The following is a 27,939-nucleotide window of genomic DNA, read 5'->3' on the forward strand; positions in this document are numbered from 1 at the left end:
TGTGATGGGTGTGGCCAGATCCTTCCCAGGGGCAACTGGGCACAATGCTGATATCTCCCCTTGCCTGGGCCCTCAAGGATGAGAAAACAACCTGAAGCTCCAGAAGGGAGAGGAAGCTCCCTTTCCTCCCACCCAGGACCCCATCAGACACTGTTCTCGCAGGCGCAGATTCCAAGTCTCTGCTGGCTTGCAAAGGCTGTGCCGGGAACCCCAGCCCTCCTCAATGCCCGCTACACCAGAGACTCCATGACACCGGGCCGCACTGTCTGTGCTGGGGGTGCAGCAGGAGGGACGGTGGTTTCTGCAGGGCTGGGGGCAGGCCCAGTGTCCTCAGCGGTGCCTCCATCCTCCACCGGGCTCTGCGCAGTGCTACTGGCATTCTCCGGGCCGTACATCTTGTTCATGGACTCAGCGATGAGACCCTCTTGCTCAGGGGCCCCACTGCCATCCAGACTGTGGCGTGACAGATAGGAGGCCTGCTTGACGGAGCGCCGGAGCAGATGGCGACGGTAGGCCCTCTGGATGCGGATGGCACACACCTCCTCCTGCTTCCTCTTGAGGGTGGTGGTGATGGGCTCGTAGGAGACCTTGGAGGGGTTGGCGGCCATAAACTTCTCCTCCATGGTCTGCTTGAGGGCATCCATCTCGCCTGAGTCACCCAGGACCTCCTTGGTCAGGGCAAAAAGGATGTCCAGGCAGTGGATCTTGTCCCCTGGCACCATGGGCAGGTCCAACGTGATGAGCTTGATCTTGTTGGGCTTGGCGATGCGCAGTGGCTCCTGCAGCGTGTCCACGAAGTCTGAGAGGCAGCTGTAGGCGATGAACTGCGTGGCATCAGGGTCGAATTTCTCCCACGTCTCATAGAACATCTCAAAGTCGTCCTCGCACAGGGGCTCCGTGCTCTCCTCCGTGGCCACGTTGAAGTTCTCCAGGATGATGGCGATATACATGTTGACCACGATGAGGAAGGAGATAATGATGTAACTGCAGAAGAAGCAGATGCCAATGGATGGGTTGCCACAGTCCCCCCGCACGCCGGTGCCCGGGTTCTCCAGCGTGGGGTCACAGTCGGGTGGCCCGCTGTTGAGGATGGGGTTCAGGAGCCCATCCCAGCCAGCTGACGTGGTGATCTCGAAGAGGCAGATGATGCTGTTGCCGAAGGTCTCAAAGTTGAACATGTCGTCAATGCCCGACTCCTTCTTGACGTAGGCGAAGTTGGACATGCCAAAGATGGAGTAGATGAACATGACAAGGAAGAGGAGGAGGCCGATGTTGAAGAGCGCAGGCAGGGACATCATGAGGGCGAAGAGCAGTGTGCGGATGCCCTTGGCCCCGCGGATCAGCCTTAGGACTCGGCCAATACGTGCCAAACGGATCACACGAAACAGGGTGGGTGACACGAAGTATTGCTGGATTAGGTTGGAGAGCCCGAGACCTGTGGGAGCCATGAGTGAGGTCTAAAGCCTCCAAGCAGGCAGGAGGGCAAGCTTGGGACAGGGCTGGGGATGGGGGTCAATGTGGGTAAGAGGGCCTAGCCCCAGGTACACTCTCTTCCCAAGAAAGGAGGAGTCAGCAGACTGTGGTGGTCAAGTCTGCAGCCTGGGCCCCACCTCTGCTGGTGAGCGGAGCCACATTGAAGGGAAGTAGGCAAGGCCCATCCTCAAGGTAGGGATCACTATTGTTATAATGAGGGGTGCAGGAGAACAGTTCTCTGTGTGTGTGTGTGTATGTGTGTGTGTGAGACTTGGGGCTAGCCACTTGTTTGTAACTCAGTTTCTATAATAGTCAGGTGACCCTTAACATCAGAGGTACACCCTGAAAAATGTATTTTATTTTTTGGGGGGGCCACACCTGGTGACTGTGAGGGATTACTCCTGGCTATGCGCTTAGAAATCGCTCCTGGTTCGGGGGACCATATGGGAGACCAGGGATTGAATCAGGTCCGTCCTGGATGGGCCGCATGCAAGGCAAATGCCCTACCGCTGTGCTATCACTCTAGCCACTGAGAAATGCATTTTAATTATGTAGGACCTAGAGCAAGATGGTAGGATGAGTGATAGAACAGCCCAATGGCAAAGCCTGATCCACACTTTCCTCTAGTGCTTGTACGATGTATGGCTATTCCTGCCCTGTGCCCCTGTGACCAATGACAATAGTGAATGTAAGCCTGATTGTAAGGGCCTTACCCAGGATTGGCTGATAGTAAATGCAGGGATCCCCAAGCACATGCCTTTGTGGGTTTGGTGTGGGCGGCCCAGGGTGAATTCCCATGTGGATATTCAATGTGGACATCCCATGAGGATGCCTGGTATGGATTCCCCATGTGGATACCCCATGTGCATCTGAGTGCATGTGCCACCCTGCTGGTCCAAGGGTCCCCACCTTTCCCAAGAGCCCAGCCCAGCCCTGCTTACCTGCAATGGACAAGATGACCACCACGAAGTCAAAGATGTTCCAGCCGATGGTAAAGTAGTAGTGGCGCAGCGCAAACATCTTGAGCACGCACTCACCCGTGAAGATGATGATGAAGACCAGGTTGATGTAGTATAGGATGTCTATCTTGAGCTGGCTCTGATCATCCGTCTCCACCATCATGGTAACCATGTTGAGGCAAATGAGAATCATGATGCTGATGTCAAACACCTGCTTGGTGACGAAGTCGTACACCATGCCCTGGATCTTGTTCTGCAGGCAAAGGGCACGGAGGCTGCTGTAAGGGAAGCAGAGGTCCCCCCATAGCCCCCATAGCCCCACAACACACATAGGATACGAATAGACATGGGCAGGAGACACAGGGAGATCTCGGGAGGGGTGGGGGAGAGGCTGGTGTGTCTAGTCATGCCCTCCCTTCTAAGGGCTTTCACCCAGATGTCCCCCAGACAAGGAGATCTAGGGGGTGGTGGGAAGGGCTTTGTTACCGGAACCAGGGTAGACCAGAAAGAGGCTTGGGATTCTCAGGCAGTACACATGAGGGGTCTTCAAGCAGTGGCAGGGGTGGGGTGTCTCGCAAGGGTGGGGACAGAGTCACACCCCCATATATGCCACCCAGCTTTCTTAACTCAGGGCCCCTGTCAGGTGTCCTGAAGGGATCTGGAGGGGGGCCCTGCATACCTGGGGCCGGGGTATAGGCTTCTGTGGCTTCTTGGAACCAAGCTTCTTCATGGCGTTGTAGTATTTCTTCTGCTCCTCAGTCATGAAGATGTCTTTCCCTCCAAAGTAGAGTGGGACAGGACCATAAGGTGGGGGTGTCCCCTTTCCCCAGGGACTCTCACCCCAACACCACCTCACCAGCAGCCTTCACTTCGGCAGGGGGTGTCTAGAGGGAAGCGGTGAGGGGATTTTCAGAAGCCAGAAAGGGGCAGTGGGAGGAGAATGGGGTGCTGAAGAGAAGGGACCTCCATAGCTCCCTGTGGCCTAGTCCTAGTGAGGCAGGAGGCTAATCGAGAAAGGAATGGAGGCCTGAAGAGGCTGAGCTGCCCTCTATGCCCCAGGTCACTATTGTGGGACCCAGATTCACGCTGTAGTGCAACAGGCCAAGGCCTGTGAGGTGAGGAGCATGCATGAGGCTAGAACTAGCGCAGCCTGATACTCATCTTCTTCTTTTGCTGGTTGAAGTTGTCAATGATAACACCGATGAAGAGGTTGAGGGTGAAGAAGGAGCCAAAGATGATGAAGATGACGAAGTAAAGGTACATGTAAAGGCTCTCCTCATACTTTGGTTGCTCCTCTTGCTGTCGGTGCCAAGCACACAGGTTACACTGGGAGTCTGGAGGGCTAGTCACCCCCTGTACACCTTTCTAAGGGCTCCAGGGACCAGGAACTCTGAATCCAGCCCTGTGACTTAGGAGCTGGGTAGATGTGCTCCCTCCCAGGGCCCATCTCCAAGATATCCCGCTCACCTCCCGGGAATCCACGGCCGCATACATGATGTCCATCCAGCCCTTGAACGTGGCCTGGGAAAATGTTTGCACTTCAGGAGAGGCTGTGCCCTGAAGTCCCTGTTCCAACCCCTCTACTTAGGCACCAAGTAGAGACCAGAGAGGTCCAAGCAGTCCCTTGGGATCCCACAGTTTAAATGTTGGATGGGCTGGAGGAGAACTGCCTCCCTATGGCCACACTCACCACCTGCAGGAGCGAGAGGTAGCCCAGGCCCACGTTGTCATAATTAACCTTGACATTGAGCCAGCGGACCTGACCCGTGTACATGAGGCTCTCACACTGGGACTTGTTGTTGACCTCGGAGATGTCGAACCTCTCGGACGTGGTGGTGTTGATGCAGTAGTAGAACTTGCCGGCGAACAGGTTGACGCCCATGATACTGAAGATGAGCCAGAAGATGAGGCAGACGAGCAGCACATTCATGATGGAGGGGATGGCGCCCAGGAGGGCATTCACCACCACCTGGGGTGGGTAAGGCAGGGTCATGGCCAGGCCTTCTCCCCACCATGGGGAAAGCTGCCCACCACCTCATGATCCAGGTGGCTGCCCAACTGAGTTGGGCCTAGAGGAGTAGCATTAGCTATGTGGGGTAAATGTGGGGAAGCCAGGGGTAGAGTTGGGGGGCTGCCAGCTGAGTTCTCTGATAGGTGCTGGACTTCTCTGGGAGCAGATTGGCCATGGCCACTAGGCAGGAGTCCCTCCTCAGCCATGAAGGAAACACAGCTCACACACCGTCTCACACAGTCAAGGAGCTGTGGGCCTGGCACCACTGGGCACCACTGTGTATCAACAGACATCACTGGCCATTTTGCCAGCTCATACTGGCATACTTACCCTCAAGAAGGGTAAGCCCTGAGGATTGGCCCTCTCAAGAAGCTGTCCTGGGGCTTCCAGAGAGACTGATGTCTCTAGCCTGGAGAGGCCCAGGGTCTGGGTTCCTGGCTGGACAGGGGGAGTGGGGCCCCAACTCTGAAGCTACAGGGTCTTGCCCTGACTCAACAGGAGGGAGTGGCCGGGCTGGGCCCATCCCATGGCCCTTCTTTCTCTGGGGATGCTCTACTGTCTTGCCCACATACTGTGTTTACATGATACTTCTATTCTTAAGGGCATGAGGGGGTCAAAGGTGGGTGGGGTTCGGGGTTGAGTTTGGGAAAGGTCACCCAGAAACAGCTCAGACCTGTCTGTCTCCCAGCCCCCGTCCTTCTTGAGCTGCTCTGCTGTCCCCTAGTGGTAACAGAGAAGTACCATAGAGAAGCACTGGGCCTTCTGCAGCTGCCTCTGGTTTAGTCTCTCTAGTGGAGGCCTGAGACTAAGAACACAATCAGGCCTTGTCTCCTGTTGAGTCCTTCAGCACCCACCTGCACACCTTCAGAGCTCTCAGCACCCACCTACACCCCCTAAGGCCCACTTACACACCCTCAGAGCCCCTTGACATCCACCCACACGCCCTCACTGCCCCTCAGCACCCACCCTCATGCCCTCGAATCGGGACAGTGCCCTGAGGGGCCGCAGTGCCCTCAGTGTCCGCAGGGATTTGATGGGTCCCAGTTCTGAGTAGCCCAGCCAGTTGGCCACCAAGCTGATGATGGAGACCTGTAAAGAGAGGGTGTTGTCGGGGAGCAGTACCCCCACCCTGCGTCCAGGACACAGCAGGAGGCCCGCGTGGTGTCTGCCTTGGGTAGAAGGGCATCCCCCTTGGGGGTGTGAGGTCAGCTTGGGTAGCAAATGGGGACTCGGATGGACTCACGTCGACGATGAGGAAGTCGAGCCAGCACCAAGCGTTGGTGAAGTAAACCTTGAAGCCATAGGCCACCCATTTGAGAAGCATCTCAATGATGAAGATGTAGGTAAAGACCTTGTCTGCGTACTCCAGGATGGTGCGGATCATGCGCCGCCGCTCGATGTAGATGTCCTCGAAGGCCTGGGGGCAGCAGCAAGTGCCTGGACGGCGCCCCCTGGAGACCCTCGACTCCCAGTACCCAGGACCTGATACTAGCAGCCCCCACAATGTGGCACAATCTCAGCCCTTCTCCATCACCTCCCAAATTCCCAGGGCTGGGGCTGGAGAGATAGCACAGCGGCGTTTGCCTTGAAAGCAGCCAATCCAGGACCTAAGGTGGTTGGTTCGAATCCCAGCGTCCCATATGGTCCCCCGTGCTTGTCAGGAGCTATTTCTGAGCAGATAGCCAGGAGTAATCCCTGAGCACCGCCAGGTGTGGTCCAAAAACCAAAATAAATAAATAATAAAAAACCATATTCCCAGGCCTCTCCCTACATAGGCTGCACACAGAGCCCACCTGCCTCTTTAAAATAGCGTCATCAAAAAATGGCGTCGTCACCACCAACAATACTGGTTAGGGTGTGGGACCAAGGCCCAGTGGGCTGGAAGGAATTTGAGCTTTGTGGTCCTGCAACCAGGTCTATGTGAGGCTCAAGGGATGAGTACAGAGATTGGGGGAGTCATAGCAATTCTCCCCACCCTGCGCCTGACTTCAGGCTCATGTTACTCTATAGCATCAGAGCACAGGCTGTGGTTCCCCCGCACCCCCAAGTTCCCCACTGTGGTCCCCATGTGTATCAGGCCACAGTCCCAGCTCCTACCAAGGCCCCGCTGCTGAGCAGGATCATGAAGACAATGAAGGTCTCGAACCAGTTGTGCTCGACGATCCTGAAGCAGGCCCTGCGGAGCGTCCACCACTGCTTCCCGCGGCCCTGGGAGGTGTCCAAGGCCAGGCACGGCCAGCGCTGCACACAGGCTGAGGGCAGGAGTGCCGGTCATGGGGGCCGGGCAGGGGGACCCAGCATGGGGCTGCCTGGACATGGGGCGGGGTAGGCTAATCCTACATGTCCCCAAGCAGAGGTCTCAAGCCCTGCCTCAATTCCTTCTCTGTGCCCGTGGGCACATGCGAGTGAGGGTTGACAGGTTCCGTTGCTGTGGGCTGGCACAGGCCCTCTAGGCCTTGTGAAATTTCTCCTGGAGACCTGTCTCTTGGGGGGGCTATGCACAGCCCTCATCCCCACAGAGGAGAGTTGTGGAGGATCCTACAGCAGTGTCTGGCCAGCTAACTCCTCCCCTCCAGGTACCTTCCTGAGAGCCCCAAAGTGAGGCAGCTGGGAGGTTCAGAGGGTGCAATTGGGTGGTTTTCTGTTTGTCAGCTGGGAGAAGATGAATTTCTGGGAGTGCTGAGCAGATTTTTCTGGAAGGGGGCAGTTGATCGAGTCATTTGGGGATCCTCTGCTAGTTGTAGTGATATTGGAATCCCTGGGGGCTATAAGGGGGCTAGGGGCTGGTGGTTCCTTGGGCCCTGGCAAGGCCTGTGCCCCTCTCAGGGTCTTGAAGGGGGCTTGGGGTGAGTCAGGGGGACCTCACCCTCAGTGAAACACTCCTCAGGCTCTTCCTCGGGGCTCTCCTGGGCCTGCTCCACAGGGTCCTCCTCAGGGGGCTTGTAGTCAGCCGTGCTGCAGACGGAGGAGGCCCCATCGCAGGGGGGCTGTGGTGGTTTCTGCAGGGGCCACAGGGTCACGTGACCCCAGTTCTCCAGCCAGCAGGGAAGAGGCAGGGTGGGAAAGCAGAAGGGAGGGGTCACTCAGTTCCAGGGAAACTGAGGCAGCGCAGGGCAGAGGCCAGCCAGGACATGGGGCACCGGAGGTCTGAGGGGCTCAGGCAGCAGGAAACGGGCTGGGAGAGCTGAACCAGGAACAAGGAGTCTGAGTGTAACTTTCCAGGGGGGCAGAAAAGGGAATCTGGAGGAAGCCATGACCCCACATTCTGCATGGTCTCTCAAGGAACTCAACAGGCAGGGGACATGTCCCTGATTGAAATTGTGCTTGAACCAGAGGCCCCAGATACAGGTGGGGTGGGGTGAGCAAGGCCTGGCCCTCCCATTCTCCCCTCCTCCAGCTGCTCGCCAAGGCTAGAGTCCATGGGCAAGGGGGCCTCTCCATGACCTGCATACAGGGTGGTGAATGGGCAATGAGGGGTGGGGAATCTCTGATCTCCATGTGCCCAGTGGCAAGAAAAGGAAACCGAGGCAGGAAGTGTTCCATCAGCCAGAGCCTCTCAGAGCTGCTTATCCTGTACACCTCAACTTCAATGGTCCCCTCTAAAAAGTTCCCTTACCCGCCTGCCTTCCCCACCCCCGCTCCTCATACCGAGGTTGGTGCCATATTTCCTGGGTATTTATAGCTTGGCAGACACTCAGCCCCCCCCCCCCCCCCGGGAAGTCAGCGTGCCACATATTTGGGGGGAATCAGGAGCCAAGAGCTTTCAGGGCAAAGTTCATTCAGGCCCCAGAGGCCAGCCAAGCCCAGGGTGGGCAAGTTGGTGGACAAGTCATGTCCAAGACCCTGTGCTCTGCCCAATTCTGCCAGAGCTGGAAGGGGGCAAGGGGCTCAGCTTCAGCCCAAGCTGCTCCGGGTCGCACCCCGCCCTTGCAGGGGAGAGGCAGGGGAGGGGCAATTCAGCCTAACAGTGTTCCCCTGCAGGGGGAGGGTAGGGCTTCTACAATGCTGGACCAGCTTTGCACCCTTCTCCAACTTCACTGACCCCTCGACCTCTGCATTAGGGGGTTCATACCACTTTGATTGGATCTTGGCAGAAACAGTGATGCCAAGGACTGGCAGGGAATTAGGAGCTCCCAGCCCCTATCTAGTGCCATCCCCACGGGTGAGGCCTTTCGCCCCCTGCTGTCTTTTTTCTCCTAGTGGGAAGGTGTCTGGACCTGGCTCCCACAGAATGCTCCACGTCTAAGGGAGGGATGCAATAGACACAGGGAGAAAATTGAGGCTTATAGATTTGGGGATGGGGGCTTGTTTCTGCTCACAAAAAGACTGGAGATCTTGTAGCAAGGGAAACGACTCCAAGTGCTATAGCACAAGCTTCGCTCCCCAGCACCACTGGGTCTCTGAACACTATTGGGAGGGACCCTCCCCCCAAACACTGTCTTGGAAATAGCCCCTGAGCACTGCAGGGTACCCCAGCTCCAGACCCACCTTGATTTCCTCGGCCTCTGAGAACGTGTCCGTCTCCTCCTCGGTGGGCATCTCCAGGTCGGACTCCTCAGAGGCGATGGGCACGTGGATGGTCAGGTAGGGGTCGTTGATGAAGTTGAGGTGGTCCAGCTCGATGCTGGGGGGCGCGCTGTCCACGTGGTTCAGGATGTGGTTGTCCTTTTTCACATCCTGCTCACCATCCTCCGGCAGTGGCTCCTTCTTCTCCTCCTCCTCGGCTGCACCCTCACCAGCATCCTCAGCTTCTCCGGGCTTCCCGAGGCTCTGCATGATGTCTTTGGGGTTCAGGACCTGACCGTGCAGCAACCCCAGCAAGAAGGCCTTGGCAAAAGCGATGCCCCATTTGATGCGGCCGATGGCAATCTGTAGGTTGTTCATCTCCCCGTCCTCGTCCGAGGCCGCCAGGCTGTCAGCGCTGAAGGAACTGAGCAGCAGGGCCAGGAATAGGTTCAGGACCTGGGGGCAGGGTGGGGGCACTCAGCTCAGTCCCCGGGAACCACTTTCACTGACAGAAGGGGACCTCCGGCCCTCTGGGGGGACATTGTGAGCCATCAGCCTATGGAGTCCTCCCACTGCTCCTCCTGACATTGTAAAGAGGGAAATAGAGGCCCAAGACCCCTGTGGACACTTCTGCCCAAGGCAGAGATAGAGGAAGAGGCCACTGAAAGGGACACTATTCTTTTTTTTTTTTTTTGTCCTCAGAGGGGCACACTTGGCAGTGCTCAGGGGTTACACCTGGCTCTATGCTCAGAAATTACTCCTGGCAGACTCAGGGGACCATATGGGATGCCAGGGATTCACCCCAGGTTAGCCACCCTATCCACTGTGCTATCACTACAGCCTCTAGGGACACTATTTTTTTTTTTTTTTTCGGTTTTTGGTTTGGGTCACACCCGGCAGTGCTCAGGGGTTACTCCTGGCTTTATGCTCAGAAATTGCTCCTGGCAGACTCGGGGGACCATATGAGATGCCAGGATTCGAACCACCCACCTTCTGCACGCAAGGCAAATACCTTACCTTAATGTTATCTCTCTGGCCCCACTATTCTTTTTTTTTTTTTAATATAATTTTTATTTTGATCATAGTGGTTTACATGTTGTTGACAATAATATTTTAGTTAAACATTTACATAACATCAGGGGGGGTTCCCATCACCAAATTGTCCTCCCTACACCTCCGTTTTTGTCCTATCTCCCGTATCCTCTTCCCTCACCCCCAGGGCTGCTAGAATATGTGGTCCCCTATGCACCTATCCTACTACATAGTAGTCTTGCATCTGATTGGTCTAGGTGCCTCCCTAATTTCCCCCTCTAACTGGGAGGCAGTCTTTTTTTTTTAATTAATATCTTTATTTAAGCACTATGATTACAAACATGCTTATATTTGGGTTTCACTTATAAAAAAAAGAACACACCCCTTTACCAGTGCAACCTTCCCACCACCAATGCCCCCCATCTCTCTCCTCCCCCACTCCCTACCTGTATTTGAGACAGGCCTTCTATTTTTCTCACTCACTACCATTGACATGATAGCTGTCAGTGCAGTTATTTCTCTAATTGAACTCACCACTCTTTGTAGTAAGGGACACTATACTTAAGACATGTCCTATTTCCATGGTGAAATAGGAAGAGAGAGGGTAGAGGGGTGAAGGAGGAAGGAGAACTCTGTAGTCTACGGTTAAGGGATGTTGTTCAGTGGTTAGAGTTCTTTTTTGTGGGGGGCAGGGACAGAAGCTAGGCATGCTATACCTGGTAGTGCTCAGGGTTACTCCTGGCTCTATGTTCAGGGCTAATTCCTGGCAGGATTTGGGGATCGAATCTAGGTCAGCTGAGTGTATGACAAGCACCCTACCCTCTGTATTATCTCTCATGTCCTTCAGTGGGAGCTCTTGCCTTGCATGTGTGAGGCCCTGAATTCAGTTCCTGGCACTGCCACGCCCCTTTGCCCCCACAAATAGAAGCTACTCAAGTTCCAGTCTCCAGGTTTCCAGAACTGACCAGGAGCCTCAATGCTCTGTGGCTCCTGGTTCTGTCTCAGTAGGTTTTGCAGTGCCAGGGATGGAAACAGAACTCACACCCTCCTTCTCAGTGTGCATCACCAATGAGCCCTGGCCCAACCTTTCAGAAGACCCCCAGATCCCCCTTCATAATGCAAGTCCCTATCACTCTGGATAGGGTGCTAGACCCATGTCACTTCCCTCCTTCCTCCTCTTGGGGTTCCTACTCGACTGCTCTTGGATCTTTCCCCATCATTAGAAGAAACTTTATTGTCCCCAGGACACAGTTGCTGAGCCCTGACCACCTGAGCAGGAGTGAGTAGCTTCTGCGATTCCAGCCAGGGAAACCGACTTCAAGTAGGTTCGTAGGCAATGCAGGGGGTAGGTACCACAGATCTACACTGCTGAGCTCCGAGCCCCGGTGCCCTAATGGCTGTATGCCCCGAGGTCAGCTTAGCATTTTACAGATGAGGAAACTACATCTTTGAGAGGTAAAGTGGAGTGACTTGCTTGAGGACACACAGTGCATGCAAGACTAGAGAGACTTTGTGCCATGGTTGAGCCATCATTCATTTAGACTAAAGTGTCAGTGGCTACCCAGGAAGTTATGCCAGGAGGTTCCCAACCCCTGCCTTCTGTTCCATTTGCAGTGAGGAGAAAGGTGGAGTCGAGCTGGGATGGGGGCAGTGGGTGCATAAAGGAGAGTGAACGGGAGCTTATCTGGGATCCAGCATCCCCCACACTCAGCATCTCTACCCTGTCTCAATCTCTCAGCTCCTCTGGGGCTCCTGTCATTGCCTGTATAAATGTGTGACTCTGTCTGCCCAGGTGGCCTGGATGCGGCCTCTGTTCTCTCTCCCTGAAAGTCTGTACGAAGGGGTTGGGAGCCTCTTAACTCTGCATCCCTCTACCCTCACTTTCCTGCCTTTGCCTGTCCTGAGACTTATATGTGTTTCTTTCCCTTCTCTGGCAGGAGGCATTGGGCTGCCAGAAGCACATCTGAGATGGGAATTAGCTGCTGCGGGTCAGCAGGGTTTGCACATGGCTCCAGCCTGGGACAGAAATAGCTGCCACAGGCAAGGCAGGAGGGAGGGCAAAGATGAGGGCTGTGGACACATGGACCCGGGCTCCAGGCCTGGGTCACCTGGACCACATCACTTCCTCTTTCTCCCAGTTATGCACAGGAAGTCCCCAGTGGGCCATGGGGAGAGAGAACAGAGGTCTCCACACTTGGGTTTCCACATTCCAGGCAGATGCCCTGGTGCCCTCTGGCAGAAACCACAAACCCTAATGCCACTTCTCTCAGTGGCTCTTCACCCCCTGAATACCATGCAAGAGCACCAGCTGGCTGGGAAGGGTGTGTGTGAAGCACGGACACGCAGGCATGTGTGTATGTGGACGGAAGCCCTTGGCTCTATGATGTTTGGGTTCAAATCCTGCACTGACCATTCACTTCCCTGCCTGGACCTTCACTCCTCCTGTACATCAACTCTCCTTCCACTGTGGGCTCCTGTCCGATGTGTGGAGACTGAATGTGACAAGAATGCGGCAACCAAATTTACTGAACTCCAATAACCAAAAACATTAATTCGAAATTAAGGGGCTGAAGCAGTTGCACAGCAGGGAGGGTTTTTGCCTTGCATTCGGCTGACACAGGTTCAATCCCCAGCATCCCATATGTTCCCCTGAGCCTTCCAAGAATAACTTCTGTAACCCTTGATTATCAATAGATAAAAAAAAATTAATTCAGCATTGCATATGAACTGAATCTGAATGCTCCTGCCAGCACTTGGTGGGACTATAGGGCATGACTCCATTACAGGAGAGAAACTGGGTGCTCTAATCTTCAACATAACCAGAATCGATGCCCCTTGCTGGGGTGGAGTGAATACCCGGGCCCCAAGGCTGATGAGCCATGCTCGGCAGCGGTCAGGCCCATGTCTGTTCTGGTGGGCTTCTTGTCCGGCTGTTTCTCACAAACACTGCTGTTTTGAGCAGCACCTCCCTCCTCCAGGATTACTTGTGGGAATGCCAGGACAATTAGGGATAACGCCCATCACTCCTGACACAGGATTTGCGCTCACAATCCCCCTTACATCCTCAGAGCCCTCAGTCACCATTGTCACCCCACTTTCCAGATACGCACCACTGAGGCTGTGGGTTCCTATCACTAAATAAGGCTGCCCAGGCAGTGAGTGGCTAGAAGGGGTACTTGAACAGACAGAAAGACCTCCCCTTCCCTCAGTCACTTCCAGTCACCCTCAGGTCCTTAAACATACAAACTTCTCAGAGCCTGCTTCCCCCAATTCTATCCTAAATTTCTGCCCAAAGCCCTTCTCCTTCCAGGAGCACCCTGGGGTCTCTGATGCCCCCCACCCCAGGCCACAATCTCCTCCTCAGGGCCCCTCCCCACTTCCCTGCCCCCAAGCAAAGCCTGGTGACATCTGAGAAGGGCTGATGCTGCAGACCCAGGACTGTCCCCGCCTCTGCGGATTCTCAGTGCTGCTGTCCTGGCCACGAGGACACCACAGGGGGCAGCTGGACACAGCTCTGGCAGCACTGAGCCCATCCCGCCCAGCAAGGAGGCAGCGGGGTGCTGAGTAAGGGGAGACCCTCTGTCTTTGCTGTAGCCACAGAAATGTTAGTCAGCTGGCCCTGACCCACGCCTGCTTTGCAGACTCAGTCCTGGCCCACCTGCTAGCCTGGACCACTGAGGGCAGCAGGGTGGTGCAGTTACACCATTTCCACCTTCTCTCAACATCCTGGCCTGATTCTTGGGGAGGGATGAGGGTCAGAGGCCAGGGTGTGTGTGTGTGGGAGATCAGGGCAGTGACCCCTCTATTCCCTTTCCTTCCAGAGAAGCCAGCCCCATGCAGAAAGTCAATAAGTTCAAGGTCACTCAGATGGCCAAGGAGCTGGGCTTGGAACCTGGGTTGATGTGACTCCAATTACCATGTCACTTTATACTAAACTCTAGGTCATACAACTTAGTGGCAGTCACAGCCCCTGGGGAAATGCAGACCCCTAGGCACTCATAACCTAGAGTTGCTGAATGAGAGGGGAGAGGGAACAGGAATGGAGAATTTAAGAAGATCCCAGGGGCTGGGAGAGATTGCAGATAAAGCAGATAAAGCATCTGCATTGCAGGTAACCAACCTGAGTTTGATCCCCAGCACCCCATAAGTCTCCTAAGCAACCTCAGGGTTGGTCATTGAGCACAAAGCCAGAAAGAAGCTCTGAACAGCCCTGAGCATGGCTCAAAACTCCCCAAAAACAGAAGTTCTCAGGTAAAAGTTCCAGAAGTACTGGGTTAACTCACATAATAAAGTCATGATGGGTACCGGAATGATAGCACAATGGTAGAATGTTTGCCTTGCAAGCTGCCAACCGGGGATCCCACGTGGTCCCCCAAACCTGCTAGGAGTGATTTCTGAGTGCAGAGTCAGGAGTAACCCCTGAGCACCGCTGGATGTGCACCCCCCAAAAAATAAAAAACAAATAAACAAAAGGCATGATGGGGCTGGGGGAGGGAGAGGCATCTCATTGTCTGAGTGCAGGCTTTGTGTGCAGGAGGCCTGGGTTCAATCCCTAGTAATGCATGGTCCTCTGAGCACAGAGACAGGAGTAGCTCCTGAGCACCTCTGAGTGTGGTCAGCAGAAAAAAAAATCACCATGGAGATGGGGGTGAGAGGCTATCAAATTCTATTTGATTTGATAGTCAAATCAACCATCCCATTTCCTACATTTCAAGGCCCTAGGAATAGGGCCTTGGGCGACTGACTACCTGGTTTACAGGAAATTAAGGGGCCACAGGTATCCTGCTTGTATACTTGGGTTTCCTGGTCAGGATGGGGAAGCCCCCTGCATCCCACCACCCTGCCTGTCCCACTCACTCACCACCAGGTTGCCAATAACCATGACCATGAGGAAGACGGTGAGGCACATAGGCTGGCCGGCCACCTCCATGCAGTCCCACATGGTCTCGATCCATTCGCCGCATAGGATGCGGAAGACAATAAGGAAGGAGTGGAAGAAGTCATGCATGTGCCATCGGGGCAGTTGGCAGTCGGAGGCAATCTTGCACACGCACTCCTTGTAGCTCTTGCCGAACAGCTGCATGCCCACCACGGCGAAGATGAACACGATGATGGCCAGCACCAGGGTGAGGTTTCCCAGCGCCCCCACCGAGTTGCCGATGATCTTGATGAGCATGTTCAGGGTCGGCCAGGACTTGGCTAGCTTGAAGACCCGAAGCTGTGGGGGTGGTTGTGAAGTGAGAATGTGATAAATGAAGCCAGGGGAACTCTGGCCTTCGCTCAGGAAACTGTATTTTACTGTAGAAGAGCCATCTCCAACAATTTAAATGTCCACTGACGGTAGCATCTGTGACCTTGGTCTGTCTTTCTGTGAAATGGGACGATTGACTCCTGCCCCAATACTTCCTTCTAATCTTATGTTCTATGTCTCACATAAGATCTGACAAGTTAGATTATAGTTTGGGGTTTGCTTTCACCTGCACCCCCTTAAAAGCTGGGAGAAGAGGCATTAAGATAGAAATTTGATATTATGTCAATAGTTGAAATAGAAATAAGGACATAGAGGTGATTATCCCTTTTACTTTTTTTAATTTTGATTTTGGGCCGCACCCAGTGACTCTCAAAAGTCACTCCTGGCTTGGAGGACCACATGGGATGCTGGGGGATTGAACTGAGGTTCGTCCTGGGTCAACCGCATGCAAAGCAAATGCCCTACCACTGCACCATCACTCTGGCCACTTATCCCTTTTACTTTTATGTCAGGTAGAAGGTCCCCACATGTAACTCCACCCTGGATTTAGGTGTAGCTACCTGAGACCCACCCATTTCTGGGAGGAGCCTTGGGAACCAGATATTATGTGTGACCTTACCTGCAAGACCCCGCCCATTTCTGGGAGGGGTCTTGGAAAAGGTAGATAAGCCTTTGAGCCAGGGAATTAGGGGTTTCTGCCCTGCTGGGCTCTCTGGCTTTTGGGTTTTTGGCTTTTTGGTCTTTGACCAGCATGGAGGTCAAAGGAAGATGGCTGAAAGGAATTAAGATGCAGGGTAGCTAAGAATGGCTGAATGCTTGAAAGGTTATGAGATAGGCCACACACCTGTGGTGGTCAGGGCATGAATAAAGTTGATGCTTCCTGATGCCTGCCTGTGAGTGAGTTCAATACCCGTTGCTTTCCTGAACCCCAGACCCGCAGGTTGATGGGGGATGAAGCCACATGGCTGGGGCCTAAGGACAAAGGCCTCCATCCTTCACCATCCAGCACCATCATTAATTATTTAATACAACACCCACAAATACCCCTATGATTTAAATACAAGATAAAGGGCCTGGAGGGACAATACAGGGACTGATGCCTGATTCAAAACTCTACAGTTGGGCCTGGAGAGATAGCACAATGGTGTTTGCCTTGCAATCAGCCGATCCAGGACCTAAGGTGGTTGGTTCGAATCCCGCTGTCCCATATGGTCCCCCGTGCCTGCCAGGAGCTATTTCTGAGTAGACAGCTAGGAGTAACCCCTGAGCACCACCGGGTGTGGCCCAAAAACCAAAAAAAAAAAAAAAAAAAAAAATACCCAAAAAAAACCCTCTACAATCACATGGACAAGAGGTCAAATTCCCAGAGTCCAACATATGCCAAGTATGCCCTCTCCAACACACATTGAAAAAAAGTATCCCTTAGATAGGGGGGCTCTGATGGAAGCCCCCAGCCTAGTAATGGAAATGAAGTCCCCAAACTTCAGTCTTCAGACCTACAAAGTATCAGACCTACAAAGGCCAATGTCAGCTTAGGTTTGTCACTTTCCCCCCAACCCTCTATCTGTTGAACTAATTTATTCCATAGGGGTCATACCCTGAGATGCGGGGGAGTCCTGCAGGGTGGGGACCAGAACCCAGAACCATGTTGGACTTGTGCCTGAGCCATCCCCAGCCGTCCTCCCTCCCCCTGCATTGGGTGTGCGCCCCCTTACCAGGCGGAAAGAGCGAAGCACGGACAAGCCTTGCACATTGGACAGGCCTAGCTCCACCAGGCTGAGGGTGACGATGAAGCTGTCAAAGATATTCCAGCCCTGCTGGAAGTACTCATAGGGGTCCATGGCTATGAGCTTCAGCACCATCTCGGCTGTGAAGATGCCTGTGAAGACCTGTGGGGGTGCCATTGCTCAGGTCCCAGGGATCCTCCCACCCATCCACACACACCCACTTCCCAGGACAGTATCTAGCAAAATGGTGCCTTCGGTGTGTGTCACAAGTGCCCAATGTCACAGAGACCTGCACCTCCTTGTATCTTGCCTGGGGAATGTGGGGGACACTGCCATTCTCCCCAATGACAGTAATACTTGATGCTCAGAGAACTTGGGGTTCCCATGATACTTTCTTGTGCTCAGATCTCTACAAATTTGGGGGGTTTAGTACAGTTGGTCCAGTCATGAGGAAATGAGGCTCAGTGAGCTCATGTGGGAGTGACTTAGCTCTCAGTCCAGACTTGGGGTGCTAAGTTCAGTCCCCTCTCTACACCAACAGTCTTGATATCCTGTGGGGCCACATTCATAGGATCCAGCAAATCTCATGGACTCGGGAATTTAGGGTTGAACCAGCAGGGGAGGGTGATGTTGAGAATGAGGGAGAAGAGCCCAGCTGCACCTCCAGAACTCCAGCAGGGCCAGAGTCTGAGGGTTTTAGAGTCCTGAGAGCTCCCTGGACGGGTCTCCTTCCTCCAGGCCACCAGCTGCCTGCAGAGTGCAGAGCCTGCCTGGGCACGTGTGAGCCCTGCCCAGCGTTTGTCTCTAGCCACAGCAGGTGGGTGCCCAGAGGGCAGAGATTGTGGGCAGGGGCTGGGCAGGTGGGGTCCAGGCCCGTCAGGCTTCGACACCCCAACAGCTGTGCCTTATCCTCACTACCACAAGGACTCTCCATAAAAAAAAAAAAGACTTGCTGCTCTCAGGGGAATTCTGAGATTCTGAGGCCCCAGCCACTGTCCTAATCTCCTCTCTGGGATAGGAACAGAGTTGGTGTTGTCATCCTGCAGAACAGGGGTTCAGGAAAGGGGAGGTGGCTTCCCTTTGTCAGACCCAGGGGGCAGCAATGAGGTGCTAATGCTCCTAATGGGCAGGGATCAGCAGGGATCAGTGTGTGTCAACAATAGTGGGGCAGCAGGAAGGACCTGCAGCTGGGAGATGGAAGACCTGGAATGGGCAGAGACTCCAGAGGTATTAGGTCCCAAGGCCTCAGAGGCCACAGGAGTGTCAAAGGCTAAATGCCCCTCATCTAAGTCCTTTGATGTCTCTTAAGCCCATAACAGCCCCCTAGAAATGAAGACTTGCCACCTAGCCCCCCTATCTGCATACCCCTCTTCCCATCTCTAGGGCATGATCAGAACTCAACTCCCAGGAGCCCTCACCAGAATTCTCTTGGCCTCTAACTACCAGGAAACCCCAATGCCACATCCCAAGGATGGATCCATGGAAAATTTTTCTTGTAGAATAAAACATGGCCCCATAGACCCTAAGAGTGTGCCATATTTTCTTTTAATTTGGGGGCCACACCTAGCAGTGCTTAGGGATTACTCCTGGCTCTGAACTCAGGAGTCTTTCCTGGCTCAGGGGACCATATGGGTGGGGATCGAACCCAGCTCAGTCATGTGCAAGGCAAGTGTCCTATCCTTTGTACTATCACTTTTGCAAGCCCAATATACCATATTTTCTACCTGCTCAACGTGGCTCGCCCCACCCACCCTACCCAAGCACTGCCCACCACACCACACCACACCCACCCAACTTAAGCACCGCCCACTATGCCCTGCGTGGGGACATCCTTCCCCAGCACTCTTGCCAGGTTGCCCTGTCCATGTCCTGTTCCACTGAGCCTATCACAGTGCAGCCTCTTCCCGCTCCCCTCCATCTCCCGCCACCCTACCAGGTTGCCCACGTAGAGCACGTTGTCAAAATGCTCAGTCATGGGGTAGTGCTCCATGGCCATGAAGAGGGTGTTGAGCACGATGCAAATGGTGATGCCCAGGTCCACGAAAGGGTCCATGACAATGAGGTGGATGATGTGCTTAAATTTCACCCAGGGAGTGCAACAGTTCCAAATGAGCACTTTATGTGCGCACTTGTACCACCACGGCGGGCATTTCTGGTGGGCCTCTTCCAGTTCTGGGGTGCGAGAAGAAACAGTTACTGTACCTAGATCTCAGGGCCCACCTTCCAAACCCCGCCTAGGCCATGCCCACCTCAGCGGCACCCCTTGACAGCCAGCCCACTGGGCACAACTTGCCCATTTCGGGCTCTAAGCCCATTCCCCCTCTCTCTCTGTGCTCCTCTCCAAGCCTGCTTCTTGGTCTGCCCTGCAGAGCCTCATCTCCCATCCTCTCTGCCAGGAACACAGGATCCCAGCTCCATATGCACTGATACTGATTTGGTTGCTGGTGAGGGTCTTGGAAGAGGGGTCTAGTCTGCGGGGATTTCTATGAGGAATGGACAAACATTCCCCACCCCAGCTGGTTCAAACTTCCGGTGCAAAGCAGCATTCTGGGATGATTCCAATGTGAAGCCCTGAGGTTTTGAAAGGCCTGGGGAAGAAGCTGCTTCCAGCCCTCCATTGCCTCAGGGATCCTCCCCCTAGCTATGACTTTCGGTCATTGCCAGAAATGTGTGGCAAACACTTCTAGTGTTTGCTTCCAGTGCAAAGAAGAAACTAGGTGGGGAACAGTTCAGGAGGCTGGTGCTGGAGACTGCGAATGGGGTGCCCAGGGATGGGGTGTCAGATTTTCACTCCCACCTGGAATTAGCAAACTTTACCTATTCTTGAAGGCTGTGGACTCTAGTCTAACTAATCAACAACAACCCCAAGATTGGAGGTCTTGGCCCCAAATGCTCACAGTGATGCTAGCAGGGGTGGCAATGAGTGAGCTCCTTGAAGCTCTGCCCAGTACACTCCAGCATGGCACAGATGCCTGGATACTTGTTACTGAAGGCCAGACAAATCTTCTGGGACCTCCAAGTCCTTCCTGGCACAAGGCCAGGCAGCCTGTAGAGGGGACCACTGTCTTTTATATCAGAATTCCCATCACCCCACTTCCTCCACACTTGCATATCCCCATCCATTCTTTTTTAATTTTAACCTTTCAATCATCCACCCATACATCCATCTGTCCATTTATCCAACAACCCACTCATTTATGTTTCCATCACCTATCTATTCATCTGCCTGTCTATCACCTATCTAGTCCTCCCATCATCCATCCATTTACCCATTCACCTTTCATCTATCCATCCAGCCATTCTTTCCTTCCACCCATCCATCCATTTGTCCTTCCTTCCTTCCTTCCTTCCTTCCTTCCTTCCTTCCTTCCTTCCTTCCGTCCTTCCTTCCTTCCCTCCTTTCTTCCTCCCCCCTTTCTTCTTCCTTCTTTCCTTACTTCCTCCCTCCTTCCTGCCTTCCTCCCTCCCTCCTTCCTTCCTTCCTTCCTTCCTTCCTTCCTTCCTTCCTTTCCTCCTTTCTTCCTCCCTCCCTCCCTTTCTTCTTCCTTCCTTCCTTCCTTCCTTCCTTTCTTCCTTCCTTCCTTCCTTCCTTCCTTCCTTCCTTCCTTCTTTCCTTCCTTCCCTCCTTTCTTCCTCCCTCCCTCCCTTTCTTCTTCCTTCCTTCCTCCCTCCCTCCCTCCCTCCCTCCCTCCCTTCCTTTCTTCCTTCCTTCCTTCCTTCCTTCTTTCCTTCCTTCCTTCCTTCCTTCCTTCCTTCCTTCCTTCCTTCCTTCCTTCCTTCCTTCCTTCCTTCCTTCATTCCTTCCTTCTCTTTCCTTTCCATCTTTCCTACCTCCCACTTGTCTTTCCATCTGTCCTACCTTCCACCTGTCCGTCCATTATCATCCACGAGTGTCTATCACTATCTTCTTATGACCTAATAATTCCAATCTCCTCATGAAATTCAGGGTATAATCATAGATATTTGGGGCACCTGTGAATATTTGGGTAGCAATTGGCCTTTAACTTTTACCCAGAAGCTCACTGAGGAGCAGGGGTCCAGTGTCTAGCTTCTTGAGCCTTCCCGGCTCGTCTCACTATCTCATCCTTCCTCTTGGCCCTTCCGGAAGCCCTTTTCAGACACAGCTGCCTGAACGGGACCAGATTGGCCTGAGACCATCTTTCCCGAGGCCAGGTTTTCTGTGCCAGTATGAACGGGCTGTCTGAGGCTGGGCCAGCTGGCCTCCCTTGCACCCCACAGGAGCGTGACAGGCAGAGCAGGAAGGCCTGGGGGTTCTGGCACTCACCTTCCATAGCATCTGAGATGCCGCTGTCCGCGCTGCAGCTCTGCCTGGGGGCTCCCTGCTCACCAGGGGCTGCGTCCACACTGCCATTGCAGTCTTTGCTGTGGGTGGGGTCCCCATCCTCCTCTCCACCTTCCAGAGCCTGGGCAGCCTTTGCCTGTAGACCATAACAGGGTGCTGAGCCGGGGGACCAGCTGCTGAGCTTCTGTGTTCCCCTTATTTGACCTCCAACACACCTACCACTGGCCAAGGAGCACCCTTGGCAGTAGGTAGGTGACAGAGTAAAAAGTAAATGGCTGAGCACCCTCATTCCTGAAAGCTCCCCAACTCTCTGAAGTCTTTTCTGTGTGTCTGTGTAAGGTAACACTTCCCCAATGCTCTTTTGAGATGTTAATCCCACCTGGATGATCAGACCCTCGATTGGTTCCTTTTGTTTGCATGTTAAAAAGATGTTTCCCCATTGCCTCCTCATTTCTTTTTGGGAGGTTCACATCTGGTGATATTGAGAAGTTCCTTCAGGCTCTGTGCTTAGCTCTTGGCAATACTTTGGGGACCATGTGGTGTTGGGGATCAAACCTGGGCCTCCCACATAACAAAGCAAATGCTCAACCACTGGGCCAAATTCCAGCTCTCTCTGGAGTCTTGACTAACTGCACTGAAGGGGTCCACTCCCCATTAGACCTTGGGGGTCTCCCTTTATGCCCAAAAAGAATCATAGAACCAAAGATATTTGAACCAACAGCCACTTTCAGTATAATTGCCCCTGCTTCCTGCCTACGGAGGGGAAATTGAGGTGTGGAGCTATGACAGAACCTTTCCACCACCAGATGCCTTGTGTCCCACACAAGAGCCCCCTATTTGGAGGCTCCTGCACCCCCTGATTCTCCTGTTTTAGTCTGCATCCCCACCCCCAGTCTCTATTCCCCCGAGTCAGCCCTGGGGAACCCAAAATGTGGGGACAGGAGACCCCCTGAATCCTGGGCCACCTCTCCCCAGGCCCAGACCTTCTCCATCTCCTCCTGATGCTTCTTGTACTTCTCCAGCATCTGCTGAAACTCTTCCTCCTTCTCCTGGGCCTCAGCCAGCGTGGCCTCATTCTGCTCTGCGTATGCCATGGCCACTACCGCCAAGATCAGGTTGATGAGGTAGAAGGAGCCCAGGAAAATGATGACCACAAAGAAGACCATGTAGGTCTTGCCGGCTGCTCGAAGGGTCTGGATATGGAAGGAGGGGGGAAATAAGAGGAAGATGGAGGGGTCACAATGCACTCTTTCTCCATACAGTCCCCCTTGTCCAGGTAAACCAAGAGCTGTAATCCCAGGGCGGGGTGATTTCAGGATCTTTGTATTGACCCTGGGAGAAAGAAGTCAATGGTTTGGACCACACACATATACTTGAGGTCGACCACAAGTATTGCATGGGCCCAAGTATCCTGGGCATCAGCCCCTGAGCACTGGGCCAGGAAAGTACAATTTGACACTCCTTAGCTGTCTTAGCCATATCTAGGGGACCAGACTCAGCCTCTCCTGGTTTTGGGCTTCCTCAGCATCCCCACAAGCTGGGGTCTAGTTAGAGCTCAGCTATGAGGCGGGAGGCTGAAGATGCTGCTGGACCAGGAGTTGCCACTGCAGAACTGGCTAAGCCTAATAAGACACACACACCCCAGGTTGCTGTTGCTGTTGCTGTGAGTGAGGTTGTCTGTGCAGGGGAAGGCAGGGAGTGGAGGGGTCTGGCAGGCAGGAGCATCTGTACCAGTTGGAAGAGGTTCTCCCAATAGTCCTGCGTCATGAGGCGGAAGAGGGCCAGGAAGGCCCAGCTGAAGGTGTCATAGCTTGTGTAGCCATAGTTGGGGTTCCGCCCGGCCTTTATGCATTCGTAACCCTCAGGGCAGCGCCTGGGGAAAAGATGAGTGTCTTAGGGGGGGCAGATGGTGTGAAGACCCCTGCAGTCATGAGTCTTGAACACAGGACTGTGTCTTTCCCCCATACCCTCTGTCCTTGTCCTTTATTGGACTAACGGGCACACCTCTCCATGCTCACCCAGCGTCACTGCTGTTCCCACAGAGTAAGGCATCATTGGAGCCCTCCAGAAAGTAGTAGTTCCCTAGGGGGCAGGACCACAGAGCACTGGTCAGCACCTGCATGTGTGTGTTCATGTGTACACACACACACACACACACACACACACACACACACACACACACACACACACGGCCCTAGATCTCTAGGGAGACACATTGCCAAGGCACAGAAAGGGATATGAGAGGGCATGTTTGCAAATAGGGGATCACTACACACCTACCCAGGATCCCCCAGGTGAGCCATTGCAAGGGGGCTAGAATCCAGGGTGCCATGTTGAAAAAGGGGACCCTTTCTCTACTTTGTCAGAAGGCACTGTGAGGCCTCAGAGGGCCCCTTGTGTGCTCCTGTGAGGGTGTAAGGGGACATGGCGTGTGGAGGCACCTCTGTGATCATGGTCATAGGGGCATGCACATTGGGGACCGCAGCCTTCCACAGTCACATTCACCCTTTGAGCTGTCTCGGCTTTGTGACTGGGGTTCAGGGGTTGCCCTGGAAGTGGTGCCTACCACACTGCCCATCCTCACCTTCATCGTTGATGTACGAGTCCCAGTCGAAGGTGGAGTTGCTGGTCCAGCTCTCATGGCTGTCCCAGGTGTCATTGCTAAACCAGGTGCCATTGCTGTTCCAGGTGTCGTTGATGAACCAGGTGTCATTGTTCAGCCCAGCAATGTCGAACCAGGTGTCATTGAGCCAGGTAGAGTTGGTGTCGTTGAAGGGCGGGGGCCAACGCACACATTTCTGCCGCAGGTTCCCCATGAAGAGCTGCAGCCCCACCAGTGCGAAGACGCTCAAGCAGAAGACAGTGAGAATCATCACGTCTGACAGCTTCTTCACCGACTGGATCAAGGCCCCCACGATCGTCTTCAGCCCTGAGCACAGAGGCCAGTGTTTGGGGGTCGGGTGGGCAGAGCAGGGGAAATGTTCCGCATCATGGTCCCCCCAGCCTTCACCTACTTATCTCCTTCGAGGTGTGGCTTCCCAAGGACCCCACCTGGGAAGCCTCCCAGATCATCCTTCTCTGATCCGCATCCCTGAGCCTCCCAGTACCCAGAGCCAGAAGAGCAGAAGATGGAGACTTTCTGGGCTATTCCCTGAATCACTCCTACTGCGACACACAGGTACATCGTGGAGCCTAAGAAATATCACCTGGGTAGGTGCTCAGAGTATGAGCACCAACCTCCAACTTCTGCTCTTAAAAATAGGGGTTGAGGGACCAGAGCAGTGGCACGAGTGGTAAGGTGTCTGCCTTGCCTGTGCTAGCCTAGGATGGACCACGATTCGATCCCTTGGCATCCCATATGGTCCCCCAAGCCAGGAGTGATTTTTCAGCACGTAGCCAGGAGTAACCCCTGAGTGTCACTGGGTGTGGCCCAAAAGCAAAAAACAAACAAACGATCAAAAATAGGGGTTGAGGGGCCAGAGCTATAGCACAGCAGTAGGGTGTTTGGCTTGCATGTGGTCAACTCGGAACAGACCCAGGTTCGATCCCTGGCATCCCATATGGTTCCCCAAGCCTGCTAGGAGTGATTTCTGAACTCAGAGCCAAGAGTAACCCCTGAGTGCCACCAGGTGTGGCCCCAAAACCAAACCCCCCCAAAAAGGGGTAGAGGGGCCAGAGAAAGAAATATAAGGGTTATTTTTGTCAGCCTTGCATGCAACTGAAACTGCAAGGATCAGGAGTGATCCCTGAGCACAGAGCTGGGAGTTGTCCCTGAGCACAGCTGGGTGTGCCCACACCCTCATAAGGGTTTGATAATGTTCAGGAGAGGCTGACACTATTGGGAAATCCTTGTGTAGTTTGTTCTACTCAAGTGCTGACAAATCCCATAAAAACCAAGATTTTTTTTTTTTTTTTTTTTGGTTTTTGGGCCACACCCGGCGGTGCTCAGGGGTTACTCCTGGCTGTCTGCTCAGAAATAGCTCCTGGCAGGCACGGGGGACCATATGGGGCACCGGGATTCGAACCAACCACCTTTGGTCCTGGATCGGCTGCTTGCAAGGCAAATGCCGCTGTGCAATCTCTCCGAGCCCGCCCCCCCCCAAAAAAAACCAAGATTTTTATTCCACACTTCCTCAAACTATTTGATCATGGAATCCTTTTGCATTTTTTGGGTGGGCTCTCAAGGGGAGTTTAAGGCGTCTGGGGGTTACTTCTGTTGATACTTGGGTAATAGGACTGGGGGTTCAATGTTTGGGGCAGCATGCTGGGGGGCTCTAGACTATACCTAGGGTAGTTGGTGGTACAAACAAAGCTGGGGATGAAATTGGGGGTCAATTTGTTGAAGAGCTCCAGACTGGGCTTGACCTTGCACTCTGTCCTTTTTGAGTGGACAGATTCTTGTAGGACCCCAGGGACAGATTCCCTTCATTACCCAAGACCCCCTTCTTCTTCCTGAACCTGATGAAATGGATTCTTCTATGTCAGTCTTTTTCTCTTTGCTTGTTTGCTGGTTTTGGTTTTTGGGCCACACATGGCAGTGCTCAGGGGTTACTCTTGGTTCTTTAGCTCTTTAGAAATTACTCCTGACAGGCTTAGGAACCATATGGGATGCTGGGAATCGAACCTGGGTTGATTGTGTGCAAGGCAAAACTTCTCTCCACTGTGCAATCACTAGGGCCCTGTCAGTCATTTTTTAATGGTTTTGGGACCACACCTGGTGGTGCTTAGGGCTCATTCTAGCCTCTAGGACACTCAGCTCCCAGTTGGGACCCCCTTATTCCCGCTTGCCATGGAACCACTTTGGGGTGAGTCCACACACGTGCCAGCCAAGGATGCCTTAGCCCTGCACCAGGCAAGGCCCCTGTGCCTCCCACGTACCTGGGATGACTGTGATGGTTTTCAGGGCCCGAAGCACCCGGAAGGTTCTCAGGGCTGATATGTTCCCCAAATCCACAAACTCTGTCAGGTATCTGGTGGGGTGGGAGAGAGGACACTTGTCTCAGAGATGGCGATGGGTGATAGGCCATAGAGTGAGTTTCCCAAAGGAACTTTGCAGTTGGGGTTCCCATAGGAAGCAGACCTGCACCCCAACATGACAATTGGGGTCGAGAATCAGGAGAAATCATGCAAAAGCTTTGCTGGAATGAGGGGGTGCTAAAAGTCACCCAGCTGTGTTTGGGTTGGGACAGGCTTGGGGACTGAACTCTGCAGGTCACTGGGGGGGGACAGGAGACCCAGCGGCATCGGCCCAGAACCTCACAGTTCATTGTCCACAACCCCGCCTGCAACCCTACAGTGCACCCCTCTGAGAAGCCAGGTTACCCACCACCTACTGGAAGACCTGGGCCCCAGCCGCCCACGAGGACCCTTCAGGGCCATGCTCACGCCATTGTGATGACGCTGAAGTCCAGCCAGTTCCATGGGTCCCTGAGGAAGGTGAAGTCGTCGATGCAGAAGCCTCGGGCCAGCATCTTGATGAGGGACTCAAAGGTGTAGATGCCCGTGAAGGTGTACCTGCAGGGGACAGGCGTGTGTGTATGTGTGTACCATCCCAGGAGCTCTTGGTCTTTGAGGTGGGCACCCAGACTGTGCTCAAGGGCCCAGGTAGGTGCAGGGCATGGTCCTGGGGATCAAAGCAGTCTTGGCCTGCACTACCTGTGTCCCAGCTCCCCCACACCATCTCCCTCTGGCCTCAGTCTCCAGAGGAAGACAGCACCCAGAGTGGCCTTGGGAGACTCGACAGTTAAGTCCTGGAGCTGGGCCACAGGGCGGGGCACTCACTCCACATCCTTGGACCAGGAAGGCGGGTTACTCATGGTCATGAACACGCAGTTCGTCAAGATGGTGATCATGATGAACATGCTGAACAGCGTTGGTGGCGTCAAGGAAAATGCAGGAGGAGGGCCGGGGAAGAGGCTCCCAGTTGGGCCCCACCAGCCCACCCTGCACCATGCCCCCTGACAGGATATGCGTGGATGAGCACCTTGATGGCGCCTCGCCTGATGATGCTGAATGGGCTCAGCAGGTAGAGTGCAGGCGTGGCGGAGAAGCGGAAGATGGCCTTGCTCTTGTTCAGCACTATGAAGGTCTGCAAAAGGGAGAGGGCAGTGAGGTCAAGCTGGCTGGACAGGAGAGGGGCAGGGGACACCTCTTGGACCCACACCTTCTTGTCACTGTAGTAAGGGTCCAGGTCCTCCAGGGGTATCCCGATGACCTCGGGTGGGGGGTCCCCGTAGATCATTGGCAGGTTCTTGCCGGCCTCGAGGTCACTGCGTGGCTTTCTCTCGGGCTCTTCGATCTCCATCTGCTTGTTCCGTAGCAGCCGGGCCTCCTCCTCCACCGCCCGCCGTTCTATGGCCGCCAGCGACTCGGGGGTGAAGGGGCGCAGGCTCTCGGGGCCCAGAGGCACCAGGTTGGGCAGAGACGGGCTGGCCATCCTGGCATCCTGGGCTCAGGGGCCGGGAGGGTGGTGGCAAGCAGACCCGGGATGCACCCTGCCTGAGTCTGCTCTGGACTCACCTCCTGCCTGTCCCGTGGAGCCAGGTGCCAAGGCCGGGGTGCAAGCCCTGCCGGATTTGAGCCAAGAGCCCACGAGGCCGGGGAGCTGCTGCAGCTTCTGCACAGATGCTGCAGACAGGTGCATCCCCCGGGCCCCAATCCACTCTCAACAGGGCTGC

At 54.2% G+C, this 27,939-nt stretch overlaps 1 protein-coding gene across 1 annotated transcript; it reads right to left on the reverse strand.

The window, feature by feature from the left end:
* Positions 1-230: 230 nt before the first annotated feature.
* Positions 231-27,698, reverse strand: SCN4A (sodium voltage-gated channel alpha subunit 4). The gene is made up of 24 exons (XM_049778844.1): positions 27,426-27,698; positions 27,232-27,350; positions 27,044-27,133; positions 26,648-26,776; positions 26,141-26,232; positions 23,847-24,191; positions 23,281-23,344; positions 22,994-23,135; positions 22,246-22,455; positions 21,245-21,398; positions 18,893-19,131; positions 16,948-17,121; positions 14,843-15,199; positions 8,932-9,405; positions 7,310-7,442; positions 6,541-6,695; positions 5,687-5,860; positions 5,410-5,532; positions 4,123-4,401; positions 3,900-3,953; positions 3,594-3,731; positions 3,112-3,216; positions 2,415-2,685; positions 231-1,435 (listed from the first exon to the last, which is right to left on the reverse strand). Exons 1-24 carry the CDS (start codon positions 27,696-27,698, stop codon positions 231-233), a joined length of 5,499 nt encoding a protein of 1,832 aa, XP_049634801.1.
* Between the last annotated feature and the right edge of the window lie 241 nt (positions 27,699-27,939).

The sequence above is a fragment of the Suncus etruscus genome, chromosome 1 (genome assembly GCF_024139225.1).
Source record: "Suncus etruscus isolate mSunEtr1 chromosome 1, mSunEtr1.pri.cur, whole genome shotgun sequence".
Taxonomy (NCBI): domain Eukaryota; kingdom Metazoa; phylum Chordata; class Mammalia; order Eulipotyphla; family Soricidae; genus Suncus; species Suncus etruscus.